Below are 20,191 nucleotides of genomic sequence, written 5' to 3' on the forward strand. Positions count from 1 at the left end.
AGCTGTCATTTGTGCACAATGGTCGCCGAAGGAGCATTGGCAGATACAGTGCTAGCCAAACTTTACTCACCGCATGGATATTTGTGGAATCTCTTGAGAAATTTCATAGTTGTAGGAAAATTGTTCAAGAAACTATGAAAATAGTGTTGATCGATGAGGTCTACCTTGTAGGGAATAGATTGTGCATAAAATGGTATTAGTAAACAAGTGTTAACTTATGGTGTTTTGCATCTCCTGTGTAACTTTGTTTACGTATTTTATTGGTAAACTGACGGTAGGAACGGACATGGACTTCCGAGATCTGAGCATGCGACGGTGCTACAAGTAAATAATTTTCAATGTCAATGTCCATCAGAAGAAAACCAGAGAAAACCAGAAGTCAGAGTCGTCAGTAAACCGTGAACTTCAGAACAAAAGGTCTTGCTACGCGTTCAACAAAATCGTAATCATCATTGACCCTCTCAGAGTTGAGCATTGCTGTAGAACTTCAGGATGATCCTGTCTCCGATAGCACCTACACTACCTCATCCAGTCATAGATTCAAAGCTTTACTGTTCTGTAGTTCGTGCCGGATAGACAGCTGTCCAATACGCCGATAAGCAAGTAAGTACATATGTTCTCGTACATCATCCATAACAGGGCAATGCAAACTAATTTCTTAGTTCCAAATTAAATCCAAGGGGCACATAAAACAAACTGATTCAGAACCTATACCGGTCCAGGAACTGATCCCGAACCAATAGTGGTTCTGTAACAGTTCCTTGTACAATACAGTCTCTGAAACTGATACTGCATTCAAACCGATTCTGGAACTAATACTGAATCAATACCGGTCATTGAACTGATCCTGAACCCAGACCTGTCATGGAATTGATCCGGCACTCATACCGATCCTGGATCTGATCCTGAACCCATGCTGTTGTGAGCTAACCTGGCCCGGACTCATTCACGGCGGTAACTCACGGATGACAGCAAAGCGTCATCCGTCAATGTATGCGTGTGATCGATCCGGGGGTCATCGGTTGCGCGGTCACGGACGTTGACCGCCAAACACCAGCGGGCACTGAAGAACTAGCGGTCAGCAAGGAAGCGTGCTCGAAGCCAACACCAAATTGTAACCAAGTGAAATTGAATATATACGTTAGTAAATTTATTAGTAACGCGTGAGTTTTATTCGACCACCTCTGCGATCGAAAGAACATAAAAGTGGCGACGAGTAAAAAAAAAAAAAAGGATTTTTTTTTTCATTGCATTTCGACTGTGAATATATACTTGTGCTGTTCGAAAAATTACGCGCCCGCGAGCAAAACGCAGAAGGATGAGCACCAGCGAAAACGGTGCATCGGATTTCCCCATGGAAGGAGAGCAGCGAAGATCATCCTTGCTGCGTTCGACTGGTTTTGCTACGGGACAGCAAATTTTTCCACCCGCGAACGAGAATGTTGTGCCAACGGTGAATCTGCCATCGCAGAATGCAGCGGGGCAGCCATCGCTACAGCATTTTGCTGCGTCATCATCAGTGCCGGCGCAGTCACCCGATTCTGCGATGCTGATGCAGATGATGCAGTTAATGCAACAGCAGATGCAGCAGCAGCAGCAGCAGGTGCAGCAACAGATGCAGCAACAACAGCAACTAATCACGCAAGTATTGCAGCAGTCACAAGTTACAAACCAGCAAAGCCAGGCCTTCCCGACGCAGGTCATTGCCCCCAGTAATCCGGAGTTGATTATTGATGCGTTGTCGGGTAGCATCACCGAGTTCCGGTACGAGGCGGAATCCGAAATAACTTTCGATACGTGGTTCGCGCGCTACGAGGACCTGTTCGCACAGGATGCCTCCCGCCTCGACGATGCAGCAAAGGTGCGCTTACTGGTGCGCAAGTTAGGCCCTGCGGAGCACGCACGCTACGCTAGTTTCATCCTGCCCAGCGTTCCTCGGGAGATACCGTTCGGTGAAACGGTGAAAAAGCTGAAGGCCCTTTTTGGGAGAGCTGAAACGCTTGTGAGTAAGCGCTACAAGTGTTTGCAGCTAACGAAATCTCGTACGGAGGATTTCGTGTCGTTTGTTTGCCGCGTGAACCGCTCCTGCGTCAACTTTCAGCTGTCCGCAATGAGCGAGGAGCAGTTCAAATGCCTGATATTAGTGTGCGGCTTAAAGGATGATGCTGATGCGGACGTGCGCACGAGACTTCTCTCTCGTATCGAGGAGAGAACCGACGTCACGCTAGAGCAGCTCTCCGCTGAGTGTGAGCGAATCTCCAGCTTGAAGGTGGATAGCGCCATGATCGCTACTCAGGCGGAGGAGCAAATCCTAGCACTAAGAAGTAGAAGCAATGCACAACCGCAGGCGAGCAAGTGGAAACAAAGGAAGCAGTACCAGCATACGAGGAACAGTGATAATGTAAACAAACCACCTGGGCCGTGTTGGTTATGTGGTGAGGCTCATTGGGCAAGTGAGTGCTCATATGCTCTGCACAAGTGTCGCGATTGTAACGTAACCGGTCACCGAGAAGGTTTTTGCAACCAGCAGAAAAGAGGCAACAAAAAGGGGAAGTACAAGAAAAAAAAAACGCACGTCGGTGGACATGCGTACGGTGACGGTCAATGTTTGTAATGTCCAGCAAGCTAGAAAATTTGTTAACATTTTCATCAACAGTAACAGGGTCCGCCTGCAGCTTGACACTGGATCGGATATTACAGTAATCGGACGAGAAACGTGGCAGCAGCTGGGTAAGCCAACACTGAAGCCGGTAACAGTCCACGCAAAAACAGCATCTGGGTCCCGCCTTGAATTGGATGGTGAATTCGAGGCACAGATAACGATCGGTGACAGAACGCGGTCTGCTGTTATACGCGTTATGGACTCGGCCTTGCATCTTTTGGGGGCCGATATGATAACGTTCGAGCTCGGTGCCGTCCCCATGGACCAGTTTTGCAACAAGGTGGAAGCAGAGGGAGTGAAATGGGAGAGCCGATTCCCTGCATTGTTTAAAGGCAACGGATTGTGCACCAAGGCGAATGTACAGATTCAGCTCAAGCCAAATCACCGTTCTGTGTTTTGTCCTAAGCGCCCGGTAGCGTACGCGATGCGAGCAACGGTGGACAAGGAGCTCGATCGCTTAGAGGATCTAGGGGTGATTACTCCGGTGGATTATTCGGACTGGGCGGCCCCAATTGTGGTGGTGAGGAAGCAGAACGGCAGCGTGCGGATTTGTGGAGATTATTCAACTGGGTTGAATGCAGCTCTTCAATCGTACGAATATCCACTCCCACTCCCAGAGGATATTTTTGCAAAACTGGCACAATGCAAGTATTTTTCAAAAATTGATCTAACGGATGCATTCTTGCAGGTACAAATTAAAGAGGAATATCGTCCACTCCTGACGATTAACACGCATCGCGGATTGTACCATTACAACCGTCTACCACCTGGCATTAAAATTGCTCCAGCCGCGTTCCAGCAACTCATCGATGCAATGCTCTCCGGCCTAAAATGTACATCTGGGTACATGGATGATGTAGTTGTTGGAGGCAAAACAGAACGCGAGCACGATGAGAATTTGCTCAACCTTTTCCGGCGCATAAAGGAGTACGGATTTACAATTCGAGCGGAAAAGTGTTCGTTTAAAATGCCAAGGATAGAGTACCTGGGTTTTGTTATCGACAGACAGGGTCTCAGACCAAACCCAGCGAAAATAGATGCGATCCTGAAGATGCCAGCACCGACGAACGTTAGTGAGGTTCGATCCTTTCTGGGTGCTGTGAATTATTACGGCAAATTTGTACCAAAGATGCGAGAATTGCGATACCCGCTGGATGCATTGCTCAAAAATGACACCAAATTTGTTTGGACACGGGAGTGCGCAAATGCTTTTAACAGGTTCAAAGACCTGTTAGCATCCGACTTGCTGCTGACGCACTACGACCCGAATGCAGAGATAGTGGTCTCTGCCGATGCATCGTCGGTTGGACTAGGCGCGACCATAAGCCACAGGTACGCGGATGGCTCGCTGAAGGTTGTTCAGCACGCATCGAGAGCCCTTACGAAGGCTGAAGCAAATTACAGCCAAATTGACCGCGAAGGTTTGGCGATTATATTTGCTGTGAAAAAGTTTCATAAGATGCTGTTTGGGCGCCACTTCCGATTGCAAACCGATCATCGACCCTTGTTGCGGATTTTCGGGTCACATAAGGGTATACCAGTGTACACGGCAAATAGGTTGCAGCGGTTTGCATTGCAGTTGCTGATGTATGATTTTACCATCGAGTACGTGCAAACCGATAAGTTTGGCAATGCGGACGTGCTCTCAAGGCTGATACACGAGCACGCAAAACCGGATCCGGAATACATAATCGCAAGCGCTGAGTTGGAAAATGATGTAAGTTCCATAGCATCATACTGTATTAATATATTTCCACTCAATTTTAGAGACGTTGCGAAGGCCACGGAGTCCGACCCTGTCCTGAAGAAGGTTTACGGATACATCATGGAAGGGTGGCCCCAAAATGTCGCATATGCTGCAGAGCTGGCTTGCTTTTACCACAGAAGCGAAGCCCTAACCACGGTCCGTGGTTGCATTTTGTTTGGGGAAAGAGTGGTGATCCCTAGCAAGCTGCAGCAGCGTTGCTTGAAGCAACTACATGAAGGGCACCCCGGTATCCAGCGAATGAAGTCGAAGGCCCGGAGTTACGTGTACTGGCCATCCGTTGATAAGGACATAACGGAGCACGTAAAGGGATGCCATGCTTGTGCGATAGCGGCAAAGACTTCACCTCGCGAAAAACCTGTTCCCTGGCCAGCGACACAGAAACCTTGGGAACGTATTCACATCGATTTCGCTGGGCCAATCGATGGTGACTATTTTCTGATCGTGGTAGACGCGTTTACCAAGTGGCCAGAGGTGATACGAACGCGAAGTACCACATCAGCAGCAACGATCGCGATACTGAGGTCAATCTTTGCGAGATTTGGATACCCGGAAACGATGGTGAGCGACAACGGGCCACAATTTGTCAGTGCTGAGTTTTCGGAGTATTGCAGTAGTCGCGGTATACAGCACGTCACAACTGCGCCATTCCATCCGCAATCGAATGGGCAGGCGGAGCGCTTTGTTGACACCTTCAAGCGGTCGATGAGGAAGATCCAGGAAGGGGGAACAACGCAGGACGAAGCGCTTGACGTTTTTCTGGCGAGCTACCGGTCAACCCCCAACGCTATTTTGCCGGACATGCAGTCGCCAGCTGAAGCCATGCTAGGCAGGAAAATGCGAACAGCGTTGGCACTGCTGAAACCTCCACCTGCAGCGCAAGCAGAACCGGCCAACTTGGATAGACGATTTCAGCGCGGTGACCTCGTCTACGCCAAGTTCTATACGCGGAATTCATGGAAGTGGGTTCCGGCGCAAATCATACGAGAGTTGGGCAGCGTTATGTTCGAGGTGCAGACGAACAATCAACGGGTTCACAGGCGCCATGTGAACCAGCTGCGAAAACGTGATTCGGCCGTGGGGGCTTCCAGCGAGGACGTGGACATAGATCATTTGCCGTTTGATCTGCTGACGGACAGCGCGGTAGCGGAATCGAGTTCTGTTCCCTTGACGGACCATCAAACTAGCGCGTCACCCACACAACCATCTCCACGCCCAATCCCGTTCGCTACTACAAAACGCCAGCAGCCGATACGGTCGCCACGCCGGTCTTCTAGGCTTAGAAGACTTCCGCGTAGGCTCGAGGGGTATCGTCTGTAATTAAAAGGGGGAGATGTTGTGAGCTAACCTGGCCCGGACTCATTCACGGCGGTAACTCACGGATGACAGCAAAGCGTCATCCGTCAATGTATGCGTGTGATCGATCCGGGGGTCATCGGTTGCGCGGTCACGGACGTTGACCGCCAAACACCAGCGGGCACTGAAGAACTAGCGGTCAGCAAGGAAGCGTGCTCGAAGCCAACACCAAATTGTAACCAAGTGAAATTGAATATATACGTTAGTAAATTTATTAGTAACGCGTGAGTTTTATTCGACCACCTCTGCGATCGAAAGAACATAAAACATGCTGTACCTACTCCAATCCTGTAACTGATTCCAGTGCTCTCAGTATGCAATATAACAAACACACATGACATAAACCCATTAAATTGAATTGTATTTCATGATTATTGTTGTTTATATTGAGTTTATATTGTTGCATCGAATTATAGCTTGTTCACCCCACCTACACACTAGAAGCTATAGAAAGCGCAAATGATGAAAATAACGCAATACACAACAAACGACAGACGGTTTAGCACCAGCCCGAACTTACTCCACTCATGATCGACGCTACTCTCAAGCGCCACGTTGCCCTTGTCGCTGAAGCTAAAGTGCTTCTTGCCGACACCGACGAACGGTCCGACACAGCCGGCCAAACGTTTCAGCAGACCCGGCAGACTTTGCTGATGCTTAGCTTTGGACAGGTTCATCACGATCACACAAATGATCGTACTGAACGCGGTCAGCAGCAGCGTGTTGCTGAAGAATATAACAATCAGTGGCGTGTGCCCGGAAATGGCCGGCAGCTGCTGGGCAAAGTACACCAGATAGATCGTAACCATCAGCGCCAGGATGCCGTTGGTGATGATGCGTTCCCCGGCGTCCAGCGGCAGCCAGAACACGGACAGTGCCAGTATCATGATAACCAGCGCCGGTACAATCACGATGGCCCGGTGCGTGTCGGATTGGCGCTGGAGCGTCACGTTGTACGTAATGTCGATGTACGGCTCGGTGCAGCACGGGTAGTAGCGGGTGTTACGCTCCACTGCGATTTTGGCAATCTTCCACTCCGAGTTGCTGACCAGTGTTTCGATCTGGACGAAAGAGAGCGCAAATAAGGTATTGGCTTCAAAGAAATACATGCTCCCAAGAATTACCTGAGGCTCGCTACCGATGGTAAGGTTCAGCATGTACCCGTCGAATGTCCAGGATCCAATCTTGACAATACATTTCTGGTAGTCGAAAGGCCACAGACGCATGTTGAGCTCGCAGAACGCATGGTACTCCGTCGGTGGAACCCACAGGACCTTTCCCTCACTGTACACCAGCACGTTGGTGTCGCCGTAGTGATGCTGATCCGAACCACCGGCATTGTTGTACAGTACTACGTCCGGCCGCCACACGATCGTCGGATCCCAGCGGACGACGTTCAAATTTCCATAGCTGGCCGGATTCCACGTCAGTTTGGGATCATTCCAGGACTGAAAGGCACACAAAACCACGCGTTAGCTCTTCCTATTGCCTAGTGCAATACGCCGAAGTCGCCGACTTCGATGTCGACGATCGCGATGGAGACGCGGGTTGACAGAGTTCTAGTTTGCTCGTAAGCACGTTTTATTCAGCGTAAGTGAAGCACTGTGCGCAGTGCATTATTAAAAGTATAAAGCTAGCATTAGGGACAGTATAATAACGTATAGGGCGAACACGATTCGCTCCAACAGTGTGACGAACAGCAGCCAGTCTTGTTGCGGTGTATCGGTCGGTCTTTGCCGGGTGGAAGACAGTGCTTCTTCCACTTCCTGTTCATCCTGCAGCGTTTCACACATTTCATCTCCGAGACATTTCTGAAAGGATTGAAAATCAATTATTTAAAATCTTTAGATAGACAAGGTCCATAGATTCTATTACCTCATCGGTTTTATTCGTCGAAATGATCATAGCGATCAGCTCGAATGTGATCAGCTTCTTCAGGGCGGGATGTAACGGCTTTTTCGAGTTTGATTTCACCACGCACTCGAGCACGACGGTCATCAGCAAACAAAACCCGGATAGGTACAAACTTTGGCCGAAAAATAATACTTTTTTTGGAGAGAACAGAAACGAAAATAAAAGTATGCTCAACGGCTTTCCCCTTTTACAGAAGGCACTTACCAACGGTCGGCGTGCTGGTGGTGTAGTACGAAAGGTACTCGTTAAAGTGGATCAGAAACATGCACGTGATCAGCACATTGATTGCGTTGAGGATGAGCTTTTCGCCACAGTTCGGTGGCAGCCAGAAGCTGAGCAGATTCATCAGAATCAGAACGCAGGCCGGTGCCGTAATGGTGCTCCTGTAGATGCCACTGTTGCGCTTCAGCTCCACCACGAGATGGGTACCACGGTGTACCGGCGTTTCGTGCACATCGATGGCTGTGTGCGTTTCCAGCGTCATGTTCATCACGGTCCACATGGTTCCCTGGGCTATCTCGTACTGCAGAAAGCCAAGTAACGAATTAGGTATTGTTGAAAGACTACTGCAATTCGTCCTTTTTTCCCATACCTTTAACATTTTCACATGAATTTCCATTCCATCCACCTCGGCCCACGGAGAAAACAACATCCGGCATTGCTGCGTGTCGAAGGGCCACCGTTGCCACTGGATCGTACACTTGGACTGCTGCTGTAACGCATTCGTGTACTCCAGCAAACCATTGCTGGTAACCTTCACGAGTGGGCCCTTTTCGTCGAGCGTCGGTTGCCAGATGGCGGATTGGTTGAGGAATAGTTGCGTTACGTTACCGTTTAGCTGCGGTTCCCAGGCAAGCCGGGCGTCGTACCATTTCTACAAAGAGAACGATCAACTCATTGAAAGGAAGTTCACTTTTTTGGGGACTTCTGATTGTTTTAACTTCTTCAGACATCATCCACCGTGCAGCATGCAGCAAGTGCTTGAACATGCTCCTTAAGGAATGCATAAAACATGCTTAAAAGGGAGCAGCAAAAATACAATAACTTACACATTGCTTGTTGGGGCTTTAACGTTCTCTTATTGTTTCAATTATTTTCACACATATTCCTTTAACATAGTTAGGTGTGTTTATACGATCCACATTAAAAAAAGACAATTCTACCGCTGATTGATCGGATACTAAACTCGCGATACTTACAAACTTCATCCATCCGTACACCGAAAGGGTCGATTTGATTTCGTTTATCTCCACGTGCGTAATGGTGATGCTGTGAACAGGAAAAAGAGATATCGAGCTCATACAACATGCTCGCATGATTGTTTATCTCTATCAACGAACCCAGTCTCGACCGTCGTCACATTGTAGTGCTGCGAAGGGCGAATCGAAGGATCGTAACCCTTCAGCAGGTCCTTCTTCAGAGTATCCGCCCAGGTTGGGGCCCACACAGCGGCTCCTTCTGAAATAGAAAGATTGTAGTGGGTCAGTCCTCTTGCAACATGACCTTTGCAGATCGTGAAGAATGAGAATGGATTAAGTGGTGATTTCTATCAATTATCGACTCTTTCTATCCGCAAATAAGCCACGGCAAGTCAGTTCCTCAATAAGAGTTAGACCTTCCTTAGATCAGATGTCTAGGCCAATATCGTTCTATTGTCAACAGAAGATCTTTCCATCTAAACAGAAAGATTATCTCAAATCAAATTTCAAACCTTTGATCATTTGTCCTTTGTCCCAGCCTGGAGGAGGACTTTAGTCAGATCATGCCTGGCTGTGACCTTCAAGCCTGATCAAACGATTCATGGTCGCAACCTCCACCGCTCTTCCATCCTGGAACTGCACACACACACAACACCACACCACCACCGCAGTCCCTATTGTTGGGGATGATCGTCCAATTGGGGAGGGGAGTTAGGATTTAATCGAGCAATAACTACGGTGATATGATCACAAACAGCAAGAAGCCACCCATTGTCGGTCGGATGTGCGTCTCTTTTCAGCGTGCCAACGATGACTTATGATTTCGGGGATCCACAATTGGGTCCACTTAACAGCAGGTGCCCCTATTATGCACCGCTTGTCCATTTCTTGGCCCACAGCACAATGTGAAGATCACTTAACGGACGTGCGATGGACCAGAAATAGAACAGGGTTTGCTTATCGAGCTATTCTCGGCACCTATTGGGACACTTCGGGTACACAAGCTGTACTTCTTTTGAGGATTAGGTAATGTCGATGAGGTTTCATGAGTTCCTGGAGATAACTGATCCATTCTTACACAATACTTACCACTTTGGGCCACCACCTGACCCAATGCAACCGTCACCAGCACAAACAATGCCACGCACATGTACTTTCCCACTGTTTGGGCCATTTTTATCTAACGACCGTCAGCAACTTGCAACTTGGGACGGTTGCCCTTCTTTCTTGTGTGGCAGCACGCAACTCTGTCCTTATCAACACAACCGGAGGACCTATTAATAGAGTTATCACACACACACACTCACACACAAAACAACCACAGGTCTGGGCACAATAGGGCTTGCAGGAGAACGACACGACAACACTCCGGCCGGACACTCGGCACCAACTGAGCTTCGGCCCCGGTCCGGAGGATGGTTTTATGCCCTTTCCCGTCCCGGCGTGCACGGAGTGCAGAGCATTAAAATCACATAACACACAATTCACGCCACGGCCGTTCTGTTTTGTGTGTGCGTGTGTGTGTGTGTGCTTTGTGGTCCGGGCCCGTTATGAGTTGATAAAAGTGCCGCACGGACGCTCTGTGGGAGAGCGCATATCTCGGCAAGAATTGTGTGTCACACATGCGGAATGGCGAGATCCGGCGCAAAGAGCTAGAAACCACGTTCTCCACCCGGTAACACCAGATGAAGATTGCAGTCACAGAATCAGGTCCTTAAGAGATGGCAGACGGCTGTAGGCAGTGCAGCAATTAGATGACACTTGTCGCTTGGAGCTCCCACATCGAGCTGGCGCGGTAATTGATTTACGGGCAGGCTAGAAATCGGATGTCAGCACACAAAAGTGGTCGTTTGGATTTGAATAGCTGGCAGATAAAAGGGCAAAAAACCAGAGGGAAGGGGGGGGGAGAGTGGGAGCAAGGGCAACCCCCGTGCGCTAAACCAAACGCAATCACCAAAGGGAGAGAAAACTGTTGCTTTTGTGTAGATGTTGCGCCGCTGTTTGCGTTTGTGTGGGACGCGATCACAAAACATCCGCGACAGGCGCACTGCTTTAGCGCGGCTGACCTTTATCTTCTCGATTGGATTGGGGAATGAGGGAGCAAAGGGGAACAATGGTGGGAGGGGAGGGGGGGCTGGGTGAACACAGCTTTATGCACATCCATTTAGCGAGAGCGCGAGGGCCGTTTAGTGAGCCGCGTGCAACAGTATCCTCGCGTGGTACGCGTGTGCTCGCGCTGGTTGACCAGTGCCGATTTGATTAGGTCGCCGTCACAACACGCCTGCTTTGATGTTTGTGTTGTGGTGTTTTTGCACGCAAAGCAAAGGGTTGCTCGATGGGGTTGGAAACACCACCGCCCGGAAGATGTTAATAGCAGGTGGAAATGACGGAGCGTTAATGTAAACGACGCAACACGTGCTGCGGAGGAGCGCGTGCGCGAACGCGCACGCAATAGCTTACCACGCTTGGGTTTGGAAGTGTGTATACATATGTATATATATATATTTTCTACACAAAATAAAAACGTGTATAGGGTAGAAAGATGCGCTTACACCTACGCCACTTGTAATTCTAAACGCTAAATATCGGATCTAATATCAGCGGTATTGTTTTAGCATCTCTGAGGACTACGGAACGAAACGGTGGTTTTAGCGCAGATGCGACGACACCGCATCCGCGAAGCTGAGCGTGGTTTCGGGCGAGCTGGATGTCGATGCGGCCGGCGCTCCACTCCGGCTTCCGGCATCGCTGGTTGAGGTAGTAGTGGGAGCGACAGGAAGCAGCAGATTCGCGTACGGTGCACTCGCGTACGGCAACCAGCCGGTACTGCTGCTGCTGCTGCTGCCGAACGTCGTACCTTTTGCTGCCGTCGGTATGCTGCTGGGCACTGTCGTGGTGGTCGTGCTGGCGTAGTGCGACTGTGGCGGGCTGCTGCCGGCGTTGGGCGATTTCATCGAGGAAGTTGTGGATGCGGGACTGGAGCCGTAGGAACTGCAACCGGAAAGTATGTTCGCGCTGCTGTTCGCGCTATCAGTGAGCTGGGCCTGCGCCTGGCACGCGGCCATCAGGCCGTGGAAATCAAACTTGTACGTGTACCGCTTGCCCTGCACTTTCGTCATGATGTTCTTATCATAGTAATATCTGCGAATGGGAGGGAGAGGAGAAGTGTGCATGCAAGAGAAGAAAAAAAAATGAATGAATGAAACCGCTCTGGGCGGGGGACCACAACATTGGAAAGGGAGAAAAGAAAGCGCATGGGTCAATGAAATTCCCACGATCACATTCTGCCTGGATTGGGAGTCATTTTTGCGCGATGATTCACGCGCTCCAATGAACGGGTTGGGGCCCACATTCCTAAGATGCCAAAGGCAGCCTGCCGGCTTCCTGCTTTTGGCACGCCGCACGGCTAAAGAAGATCAAATGCTAAACGGATAGCACAAAAGGGAACTGGCGTAACTTTTCCCCGGAGCACGTGTGCTCTCGCTGGAGCCGGACCTTACCTTAATGCACGGCTCAGCTTGTCGTAGTTCATGTTCGGCTTTGCCTTGCGCTCGCCCCACCGGCGGGCCACCTCATCCGGGTCGGACAGTTTGAATTCTCCTGCAAAGAAAACCAACGAAAACAAAAATCGGTTAAATTTGAAAAGTTGGGTTGTTTGACCGGCTCTCATTACCGTTGGTGCCTTCCCAGGAGATGCAGGGTGCGTTCGACGAGTCGGCCAGCAGCTCCAGTAGAAACTGCCACAGCTGTATTTGACCGCCTTGCGAAAGTGCACATAGAAACAATAAGAACAGTGTGGCAAAAGTAAAAAGTAAGTGGTTGTTATTTACAACACAGCATTTGGCATTAGACCATTAGGTGTTTATGTTTTTAGCTTTCAGCCGCTCCACACGTTTCACAAGCGCGAGCGCGTGTTGCGGCTTGCTGGGTGTGAACCGTTTCCAGAAAGGGGGCGGAGCTAAGTTGTGTGAAGCGCTTGGAAGCTTGTTGTTATGGAGAAGGGATGAAAAATTGCAATGTGGATACGATAAAGGACATAAGCGTTAAGCAGTTGATTCATGTTAAAAGTGTTGATTTGTTTGTACTAGTTACTAGATTAATATTGAGTTATGTAGACCGATAAGCTTAACAAAATAGTAATACAATTCAACCTTTAAAAAGGATGTTTAAATGTTTAAAAGTGTATCCAGTAGTGTGAAAGAGGGTGAGAAGTGTTGTAAATTTGATGTTCCTCCGTTAATCTGATCTGAAACTGATTTCTTCGCAAATACTTTAACATATCCTTTTAATATTCTTATATTCTTAAGCAATACGGCAAAGCCGTTCATCCTGAATAAAAAAAATCTTATTTCGTAAAATAGTAGTAGTATAAAAGTACATTATACTTGATTTATCCTTTTTTTAGACGAGCAAGGGCTATAATTTCCTTATTACAGCTGCCTATTGCCCATAATCAAATGCTCTGAAGGGATAATAACACTGCAATGCATTCACAATAGCCAACGAAAAAGGCGTTTATTAACCGATTTCGTTGGAAAACGTTGTAGCGTAAATTGATTTAGTTATTATTTAAATACACTGACTGTAACGTACTGTAAATGTTGAAATGCTTGAAGCGATAGGATGTAAATCAAAATGAGATTTTTTCAAGCCTTGCAATTAAAATCACCTTTCCTCATCGATATTTCTTTCTAGGAAGATAAATGTTAAGAAAAACTATCATGTTTTCCGTTGAATTTTTAAATGTGTTACAAGTTTTGTGCATATTCATGTTTACTTCTACGTATTGACTATTTTTCCTATATTTCGAATCAAATCTCACAAAAAATTAAATTAATATAAAAGCACATTAAACAGGTTGTATTTCCCTATTATAGCTGCCTGGATTCCATTAAAACTGAGCACGAATAGTGCTGTTACTAAATTCAATGTTCTAATGAGGTTATTTTAGTGGTATTATATTAAATGTATTATTCAATCATTGCATAGATAAGTGATTTGTTTTTTTTTTTGCTTCTTTTGTATATTAATAGGAAAATAAGCGCTAATACTTTCGAAAGGAATGGAGAAATTGATGGTGTGAAACGATCCGCAAATAATAACCAATACAATACCTTGCGAAACAAGTCGATGTGATGCAGCATTCAGCAGCTGGTAAGGTTCTGTAAATGCAAATCGAAAAGCAAATAAAAGTAAGCACCACTGTACACGGTCACAAACAACATGAGAAGCTCTTGCATCGAGCTCAAATCGTAAAACGGAAAACTACAACATTCCATCGCACCGTTTTTTTTCTGGTAGGATCACATATAAAAATAATAATAATAATAAAACATTCACAAATTTCATGCGGGGTGGTCGCATGGTTAAGCTTCTGACACGGCCGACAACAACAACAACAACACATCAGAGCACATTCACACAAATCGTCGATTCACTATCCAAATTTTTTGGCGCCAATAGACCACCGACCAGCTGCTGCTGCCCGAACCGCGTCCCATCTCCCGAGCTCTCCAAGATCAAAAAAAGACATCATTTTTCGCCGAAACTACGCGCCACGTCATCAACACGCCGGTAACACTCCGCCGACAATACAACATAATAAACCACTTTTTTAAATCCCACACACACACATGCACACAGGCACACTAATAGGCCAATCTTAATGATTCACAGCACGGTTTGGTATGGTGGTCGCTTAAGCTACCCCTACAAGTGAGTCAGGGACAAGGAAGATGTTGATGCTTTACCGCCGCAAAGTAATGGCAATGGTCGATGCGTATGATGGCTTGCTGCCGCATGATGCAGCCCGTGATGGTGAGGATGAGGATGGACCGGTGGATGAGGCGGATGTGGCTGATGGTGGCCACCAGCATAGTACTGGCCGGCGGCCGCGTGGGGATACATTCGCACCGCTGCCGGGAAGCTGCCGGAAAAGCGCCACATTGCGGTACGGTCAAGCCCAACAGTAACGACATGCTCCACACTGCTACTAGCCATCGCAGGGAGCGTCACGGACACGGACGCGACTTCAAACCTTCCGCGACAATTGTTTACGCGACACTGAATGGACTGATTGCCGATTTTGCCCCCGGGTCACGAGTCCTTTTGTTTGTTTGGCGCACAGACACACACACGCGCGCGCTCCTTGTTGATCCTTGTTGAGACACAACCATCTCAAGAAGATTTCTTCCATGCGAGTGGGAGTTCCACCCTCTGTTCTTTTCCCCCTCTCTAGTACGACCTCCTGCAACGTTCGACCAGACCGGGGCAGTGGCAGGTTAAGCTCCCTGTGCCAAGGAGCAACATTTAGATCGTATCTGTTTTCCTTTCCCTCTAATGGGGCGAGATGCTGCGAGCAAAAGAAAGTTTTCCAAGAAGTCAGAGCCATGCACAGCCACACACACACACACACAAACCACAGTCACAACAACTACCTCCACGTGCTCGTGCGCAACCCCACCGCATTTATAAAAATTCAATAACTTTAGACTCCTGCGGTTTGTTCTATGGGTAATTTATTCAGGAGGGATTTAAAAGTCACACAGTCAGTCGCATCTTTGGCGAGTTTGCCTCTTCCCCGCTGCATGAAGTTGAAGTAAACACTTCCTTCCTGTATGTGGTGTGTCTGTGTTGTCCTTTCCTGCGAAAAGGCGGCCTCCTGCGGCGTCCGGTTCGGTCGATAGAAATTGATATAAATGTCACTGAGAGGGGCTTAAGAGGTTACTTTATTGTTTAAATTAACATAATGCAGCATCAATCTAGCTGTGGGTGAATCTTGAACCCGAGAAGGACTTTCACGACGTTGCCTCGGAAGTTATGAATTACAAGTGTTTGTTGCTGTATATGACCGTACGCTTGTATGTGCGAGGAGGAGATGATTGTTTGGGCGCAATTCCATCAATCGTCAGCAGCAAAACACGTGAACAGGGGGAAATGTTATGGCACTTAATTACACACAGAAGTTGATAAACTTCCGGTGTGGTAGGAAGCGATTTTTCCTCCCCGTTCGGGGAAAAGGAAACACTTATCACTAGCCGTGTCCTCGTGTTGAGAGTTCAACTCCATTATCAGATAAGGCTGGTGTGGAAAAACTGTTTAGCTACGACGAAGGTTAACTCTTATGTGGATGTGTGTGTGGAGAAGGACCATTTATCAAGATTAGATGATAGGAAAAGCCCTATTTCCCAACGTGAAAGACCTTCCCGTTTTTGTCTAGCTTCCCCGGTCGACTGATTAAAAGGGGAAAAAGGGGTTTGGTAATAGTTTAATAGATTGCTTCCACCCGATATCGACCGGCTCGATTACCTGGATCAATGTCGCTTTCTAGCTCCTGCTGACCATCACTTCCGCTTCCTTTGTTGCGGCCGGCGTGCCGTACGAGGTGCGCAAAATGTTTCGCAAGCGTATTACCCCCCGCTGCACTGCCCGCACACACCCAAAAGTCCGCCTTGGTAAAGGGGGCCAGCTCACTGCCCGCCTGGGGAAAGCGGGCCGGTTCGAGCGGTGGGAAAATGTCGAATTTTTTCGAAACCCACGAAATCCACGTGCTCACGTGCTCGGCATTCCACTGGTGCGGATCGTTCGGCAGGTACGTTTGCTCACACGCTTCCTCCCCGTCACTGTCCGCCGATGAATCAGTGCGCTTGTCATCGGCCACCGCCGCATCGCGTTGCATTTTTGTTTACTCCAAACAACACCACCACGACACACTTTGCTATATTCCATTTGCTTTTGCGGAGCGTCTTTTGCGCAAACCTTGCGCATCACCTTGCAACACACGCGCGCACGCACTTTACTGCACACATTTAAATCACTGTAACTGTAATGACACTAGAAGGAGTTTTTTTCGAACACTTTTTGCACTCACACACTCTTCAATTCACATTTCCAATTTCCGGATCAATGTCACTGGCGTGTGATGCTGATCCGCCAACGATCGCGACAAGAGTGACGTACTGAAGCAGATCGCGCCGTTACAACCGGTCGACGGCGGCGACGGCGGCAGCGGCAACCGTTTCCCGAAGACGCGCTTACCCAAAGCGAAATACGCGAATTCATTCATAAATTCGTGATTCATACGCGCCTCAAGCACGTGCGCTTACGGCGTGCGGGTAGGACGGCGCGTTCGGTTGCACCGGTTGCGCAAGCGAGATGAACAGTGCGCGCGCGCGCCCCTGGAAGCTGTGCGCGGCGGAGATCGTGAAGTGCGCCAATTCGTGGAATTGTATGACGCGGAGCGGTTGGTGCTCTGTTTGGTGCGTGGTGTGTCGTTTGTGTGGCTTTCAAAAGGCATGGAAATTTTTACTAACAACAGTTCAGTCGATAGGCGATCGCTGATCGAAGGTTAGTTTATTAGTTTTGTGGATTCGGCTTGGTTCGGACGCTCTGCGCATGTTAATCAAGCAAGAATCAAGCATTATTCATCCAGCGGTGTGGGTTTTTCCAGGCCAGAAAACAGGTATCGTTTGCAATGCATGTGTGCAATAAGAAGGTGGGCATGCAAGTAAGTATGGGTAAAAGTGTTCCCTTTGCCAGTGTGTGTAGAGTTTGTATTGGAGTGATTTGAAATGTGCGTAAAGTTATTCGTGTTGTTAATTATTTAATTTTCAAACAAATTGCTTTATTTTCCAGTCAAATGCTCTTTGACGAACATTTCAAACCGAATTGAAGTTCAGTGTGTGCTTTTCTATGAAGTGAACTCGATTCTAACCTTGAATGGGGCATTGTAAACATGTGTCAATATTTCTATCTGAAAAACAAATCCTTTTCTTGTTCAATTAATATTTCCATTTAATTGCTGTGTCCTAAATAATGTTTATAGTACCAACAATTTATTAAATTCACTAAATGTCTTAACTTTGCTCTTTCCTAAACTTATTTTAGAAATGTGTGCAGCAAAAATCCATTTCAAAATGTCAAACCCCGGCACCGTTGGATCGCCCAGTGTGCACTGGCAGGGGCCCCCAGATGTCAGATGGGATCTTGTTTTGGTGTTTTGCTAGCTCGCAAATCATCTAATCAATTTTCTACCCAATAATCAATGAAAGTTGTCGAAATTGTGAAACACACCGTGCTGTTCACGCCCAGCAGTAAACGCTGAAACTGCTTTCGGTTTCGTCCGCCGTACGGCCCAAGGACGGGGCCCCGTTTCGGACCCTCCCCCGTGTGTGTGCACCCGAGTGTGCGTATTCAGCGGAAAGGAAGGAAGAAGAAGGAGCAAAATCTGCAAATGCAAAACAAGGCAAATTAGGAAACCACGTATTGCCATCGCGATCGTCTTCCTGTCATCCTGTCCTACCTTGGAAGGAGGAATCGTGTGTGGCAGTGTGAAAATTGTTTGTGTTTTGCTGCGGGAAGCTGCATCGCTGTAGTTGGATTAAATATCGTGCCCAACCACCTTCCTCCCCACTCCCCCGGGTGACGGTCTCATGGTTTGCATAATATGAACGCAATGTGTGGTGGCTGTTTGTTGTGTTCGTGCATGGCGTGCAGTTGCTGTGAGCAAAATTGAGAGCTAATCAAAACATCGAAAGATACACAAAATCCTCCCCGTCCCCCCCGATCGTCCGGACCACCATCATGCACTGGGTCGTCAATCTGGACGGTGGGCCGCGGCGCGTCAACCATGCGTCCGTGGTGGTGGGCGAATTCATCTACTCCTTCGGTGGGTACTGCACCGGGGAGGACTACCATTCGAACAGCGCAATCGACGTGCACGTGCTGAACACGCACAACATGCGCTGGGCCCCGATACCGGCGGTGGAGGACGAGAACGGGGTGCCGTGCAAGTACCCGGAGGTGCCGTTCCAGCGGTACGGCCACACGGCCGTCGCCTTCGAGCACAAGATATATCTGTGGGGCGGGCGCAACGATGAGATTGTGTGTGACATACTCTTCTGCTTCGATACGCGAACGCGCAAGTGGAGCCGGCCGTCGGTGACGGGCACGGTGCCGGGTGCGCGGGACGGCCACTCGGCCTGCATCTACGCCGAGCGGATGTACATTTTCGGCGGGTTCGAGGAAAGCATCGACAAGTTTTCGTGCGACGTCTACTATCTGGATCTGCGCACGATGCACTGGACGTACGTGAACACGCTCGGGGAGCCGCCCTCGTATCGGGACTTTCACTCGGCCACCGTGCTGAACCACCGGATGTACATCTTCGGGGGGCGCAGCGATGCGGTCGCACCGTACCACTCGCAGGAAGAAATCTACTGCCCTAACATTAAGTTTCTCGACCTGAAGGCGGACCGGTGGTACACACCGAAAACCACCGGCGAAATCCCCGTCGGTCGAAGAAGTCATTCTGCATGTAAGTGGGGAAGAGCATTGCAACGAAACAGCTGGAATGACACATTGGATTCTGTTTTTTTATCATTGCAGTTATTTATAATAACAAAATCTACATCTTTGCGGGCTACAATGGCAATATAGACAAACACTTCAATGATCTCTACTGTTTCGATCCGGATCGGAACGTCTGGCGACAGGTTACGCCCCAGGGTCAGGCACCACGTGCTAGACGGCGCCAGTCGTGCCTGGTCATTGGCAAACGAATGTATCTTTTTGGTGGCACCTGGTAGGTCTAATACCGATCATTTGGTCTCAATTCTTACAACCACTAACTGTTCTCTCTCTGTGGTTTCGTTTTAGCCCAACACACAATGGTGACCCCTCATCGTTTGACTATAGCGACACGCACGTGCTAGACTTTGAGCCGAGCCTGTGCACATTGGCCATCCTTAAAGTTTTGGAGTACAAGCTCGACATTTCTGTTTTACCTCAGGATATCAGGTAATCAGGCTAGACGTTTCGTAACATTTTCAATTTCTACTAAAACAAACCTCTTCTTTGCAGAATCGAAATACGGAACATGTCTACGCCAAACAAAATCGGTCGATCGCTGAACAAGGGTTGAACGATCACCATCACGCGTACAAAAGATGGGCTCCACCGCCCGCGAGACACACACGTATGAAGAGAGTAACACACCTGTTTTGGTTGGTTCCATTTTGTTTTGTTTGTTTGAAATTACCATCAAGTCATTATGGGGAAAACAATAATGCAGCATAAATTATAAGTGAATTTATTTCAGGTAAAATACATTTTGTTGAACGTGCAATCGGTTCGGGAGTTCGTTAATTGCTGCATGAACAGCGAGAGAGAAATAATAATTGCAGCAGATTGAAAATGGGAGTGAACGTCTTGTTTGAAAAAAAAAGAATAATTTAAAGGAATTCCTAGTTCCATACGAATTTCTTGATTAATAATATGCTCGTAGCAACACCCGGG

General features: G+C 48.2%; 4 protein-coding genes across 7 annotated transcripts; 2 read left to right on the forward strand and 2 right to left on the reverse strand.

Annotated features, from left to right (window-relative positions):
• Positions 1-65: 65 nt before the first annotated feature.
• LOC120902400 (uncharacterized protein K02A2.6-like) lies at positions 66-6,004 on the forward strand. Of its 2 annotated transcripts, none has more exons than XM_040311113.1 (2): positions 66-603; positions 663-6,004. In XM_040311113.1, exon 2 carries the CDS (start codon positions 2,586-2,588, stop codon positions 5,745-5,747), a length of 3,162 nt encoding a protein of 1,053 aa, XP_040167047.1. In that variant the 5' UTR covers positions 66-603; positions 663-2,585; the 3' UTR covers positions 5,748-6,004. The 2 variants fall into 2 exon arrangements, with proteins under 2 accessions (XP_040167047.1, XP_040167048.1); XM_040311114.1 differs by having other exon boundaries at positions 681-2,977.
• Positions 6,005-6,123: 119 nt separating this feature from the next.
• Positions 6,124-10,313, reverse strand: LOC120902403 (acetylcholine receptor subunit alpha-like 1). Of its 2 annotated transcripts, XM_040311121.1 has the most exons (7): positions 9,986-10,313; positions 9,038-9,155; positions 8,897-8,966; positions 8,290-8,571; positions 7,902-8,220; positions 7,659-7,828; positions 7,403-7,594 (listed from the first exon to the last, which is right to left on the reverse strand). In XM_040311121.1, the coding sequence occupies exons 1-7, from the start codon at positions 10,068-10,070 to the stop codon at positions 7,403-7,405; spliced, it is 1,236 nt and encodes a 411-aa protein (XP_040167055.1). In that variant the 5' UTR covers positions 10,071-10,313. The 2 variants fall into 2 exon arrangements, with proteins under 2 accessions (XP_040167056.1, XP_040167055.1); XM_040311122.1 differs by lacking the exons at positions 7,403-7,594; positions 7,659-7,828; positions 7,902-8,220; positions 8,290-8,571 and adding exons at positions 6,124-6,844; positions 6,908-7,231 and having other exon boundaries at positions 9,986-10,306.
• A 1,071-nt stretch (positions 10,314-11,384) lies between these two features.
• On the reverse strand, positions 11,385-16,900 carry LOC120904406 (DNA-binding protein D-ETS-6-like). Of its 2 annotated transcripts, XM_040314360.1 has the most exons (5): positions 16,205-16,898; positions 14,011-14,058; positions 12,570-12,656; positions 12,397-12,496; positions 11,385-12,037 (listed from the first exon to the last, which is right to left on the reverse strand). In XM_040314360.1, exons 1-5 carry the CDS (start codon positions 16,572-16,574, stop codon positions 11,545-11,547), a joined length of 1,098 nt encoding a protein of 365 aa, XP_040170294.1. In that variant the 5' UTR covers positions 16,575-16,898; the 3' UTR covers positions 11,385-11,544. The 2 variants fall into 2 exon arrangements, with proteins under 2 accessions (XP_040170294.1, XP_040170295.1); XM_040314361.1 differs by lacking the exon at positions 12,570-12,656 and having other exon boundaries at positions 16,205-16,900.
• Positions 16,901-17,145: 245 nt separating this feature from the next.
• LOC120903541 (kelch domain-containing protein 3) lies at positions 17,146-20,021 on the forward strand. Its single transcript, XM_040313026.1, has 5 exons — positions 17,146-17,242; positions 17,783-19,211; positions 19,283-19,478; positions 19,553-19,693; positions 19,757-20,021. The coding sequence occupies exons 2-5, from the start codon at positions 18,479-18,481 to the stop codon at positions 19,815-19,817; spliced, it is 1,131 nt and encodes a 376-aa protein (XP_040168960.1). The 5' UTR covers positions 17,146-17,242; positions 17,783-18,478; the 3' UTR covers positions 19,818-20,021.
• Positions 20,022-20,191: the final 170 nt, after the last annotated feature.

This window comes from Anopheles arabiensis, chromosome 3 (genome assembly GCF_016920715.1).
Source record: "Anopheles arabiensis isolate DONGOLA chromosome 3, AaraD3, whole genome shotgun sequence".
NCBI lineage: Eukaryota > Metazoa > Arthropoda > Insecta > Diptera > Culicidae > Anopheles > Anopheles arabiensis.

What these genes read in the sequence shown, in the direction of transcription:
- LOC120902400 (XM_040311113.1), top strand. Translation starts at nt 2,586, where the DNA reads ATGCGTACGGTGACGGTCAATGTTTGTAATGTCCAGCAAGCTAGAAAA.
- LOC120902403 (XM_040311121.1), bottom strand. Translation starts at nt 10,070, where the DNA reads ATGGCCCAAACAGTGGGAAAGTACATGTGCGTGGCATTGTTTGTGCTG. An exon ending in TCAGGTGGTGGCCCAAAGTG is followed by an intron (nt 9,156 to 9,985) that starts GTAAGTATTGTG and finishes TTTCTATTTCAG; the next exon opens with AAGGAGCCGCTGTGTGGGCC. An exon ending in TGTACGGATGGATGAAGTTT is followed by an intron (nt 8,572 to 8,896) that starts GTAAGTATCGCG and finishes TTCTCTTTGTAG; the next exon opens with AAATGGTACGACGCCCGGCT.
- LOC120904406 (XM_040314360.1), bottom strand. Translation starts at nt 16,574, where the DNA reads ATGCAACGCGATGCGGCGGTGGCCGATGACAAGCGCACTGATTCATCG. An exon ending in ACATCGACTTGTTTCGCAAG is followed by an intron (nt 12,657 to 14,010) that starts GTATTGTATTGG and finishes CACTTTCGCAAG; the next exon opens with GCGGTCAAATACAGCTGTGG. An exon ending in CTCCTGGGAAGGCACCAACG is followed by an intron (nt 12,497 to 12,569) that starts GTAATGAGAGCC and finishes TTTTCTTTGCAG; the next exon opens with GAGAATTCAAACTGTCCGAC.
- LOC120903541 (XM_040313026.1), top strand. Translation starts at nt 18,479, where the DNA reads ATGCACTGGGTCGTCAATCTGGACGGTGGGCCGCGGCGCGTCAACCAT. An exon ending in TCGAAGAAGTCATTCTGCAT is followed by an intron (nt 19,212 to 19,282) that starts GTAAGTGGGGAA and finishes TTATCATTGCAG; the next exon opens with TTATTTATAATAACAAAATC. An exon ending in TATCTTTTTGGTGGCACCTG is followed by an intron (nt 19,479 to 19,552) that starts GTAGGTCTAATA and finishes GTTTCGTTTTAG; the next exon opens with CCCAACACACAATGGTGACC.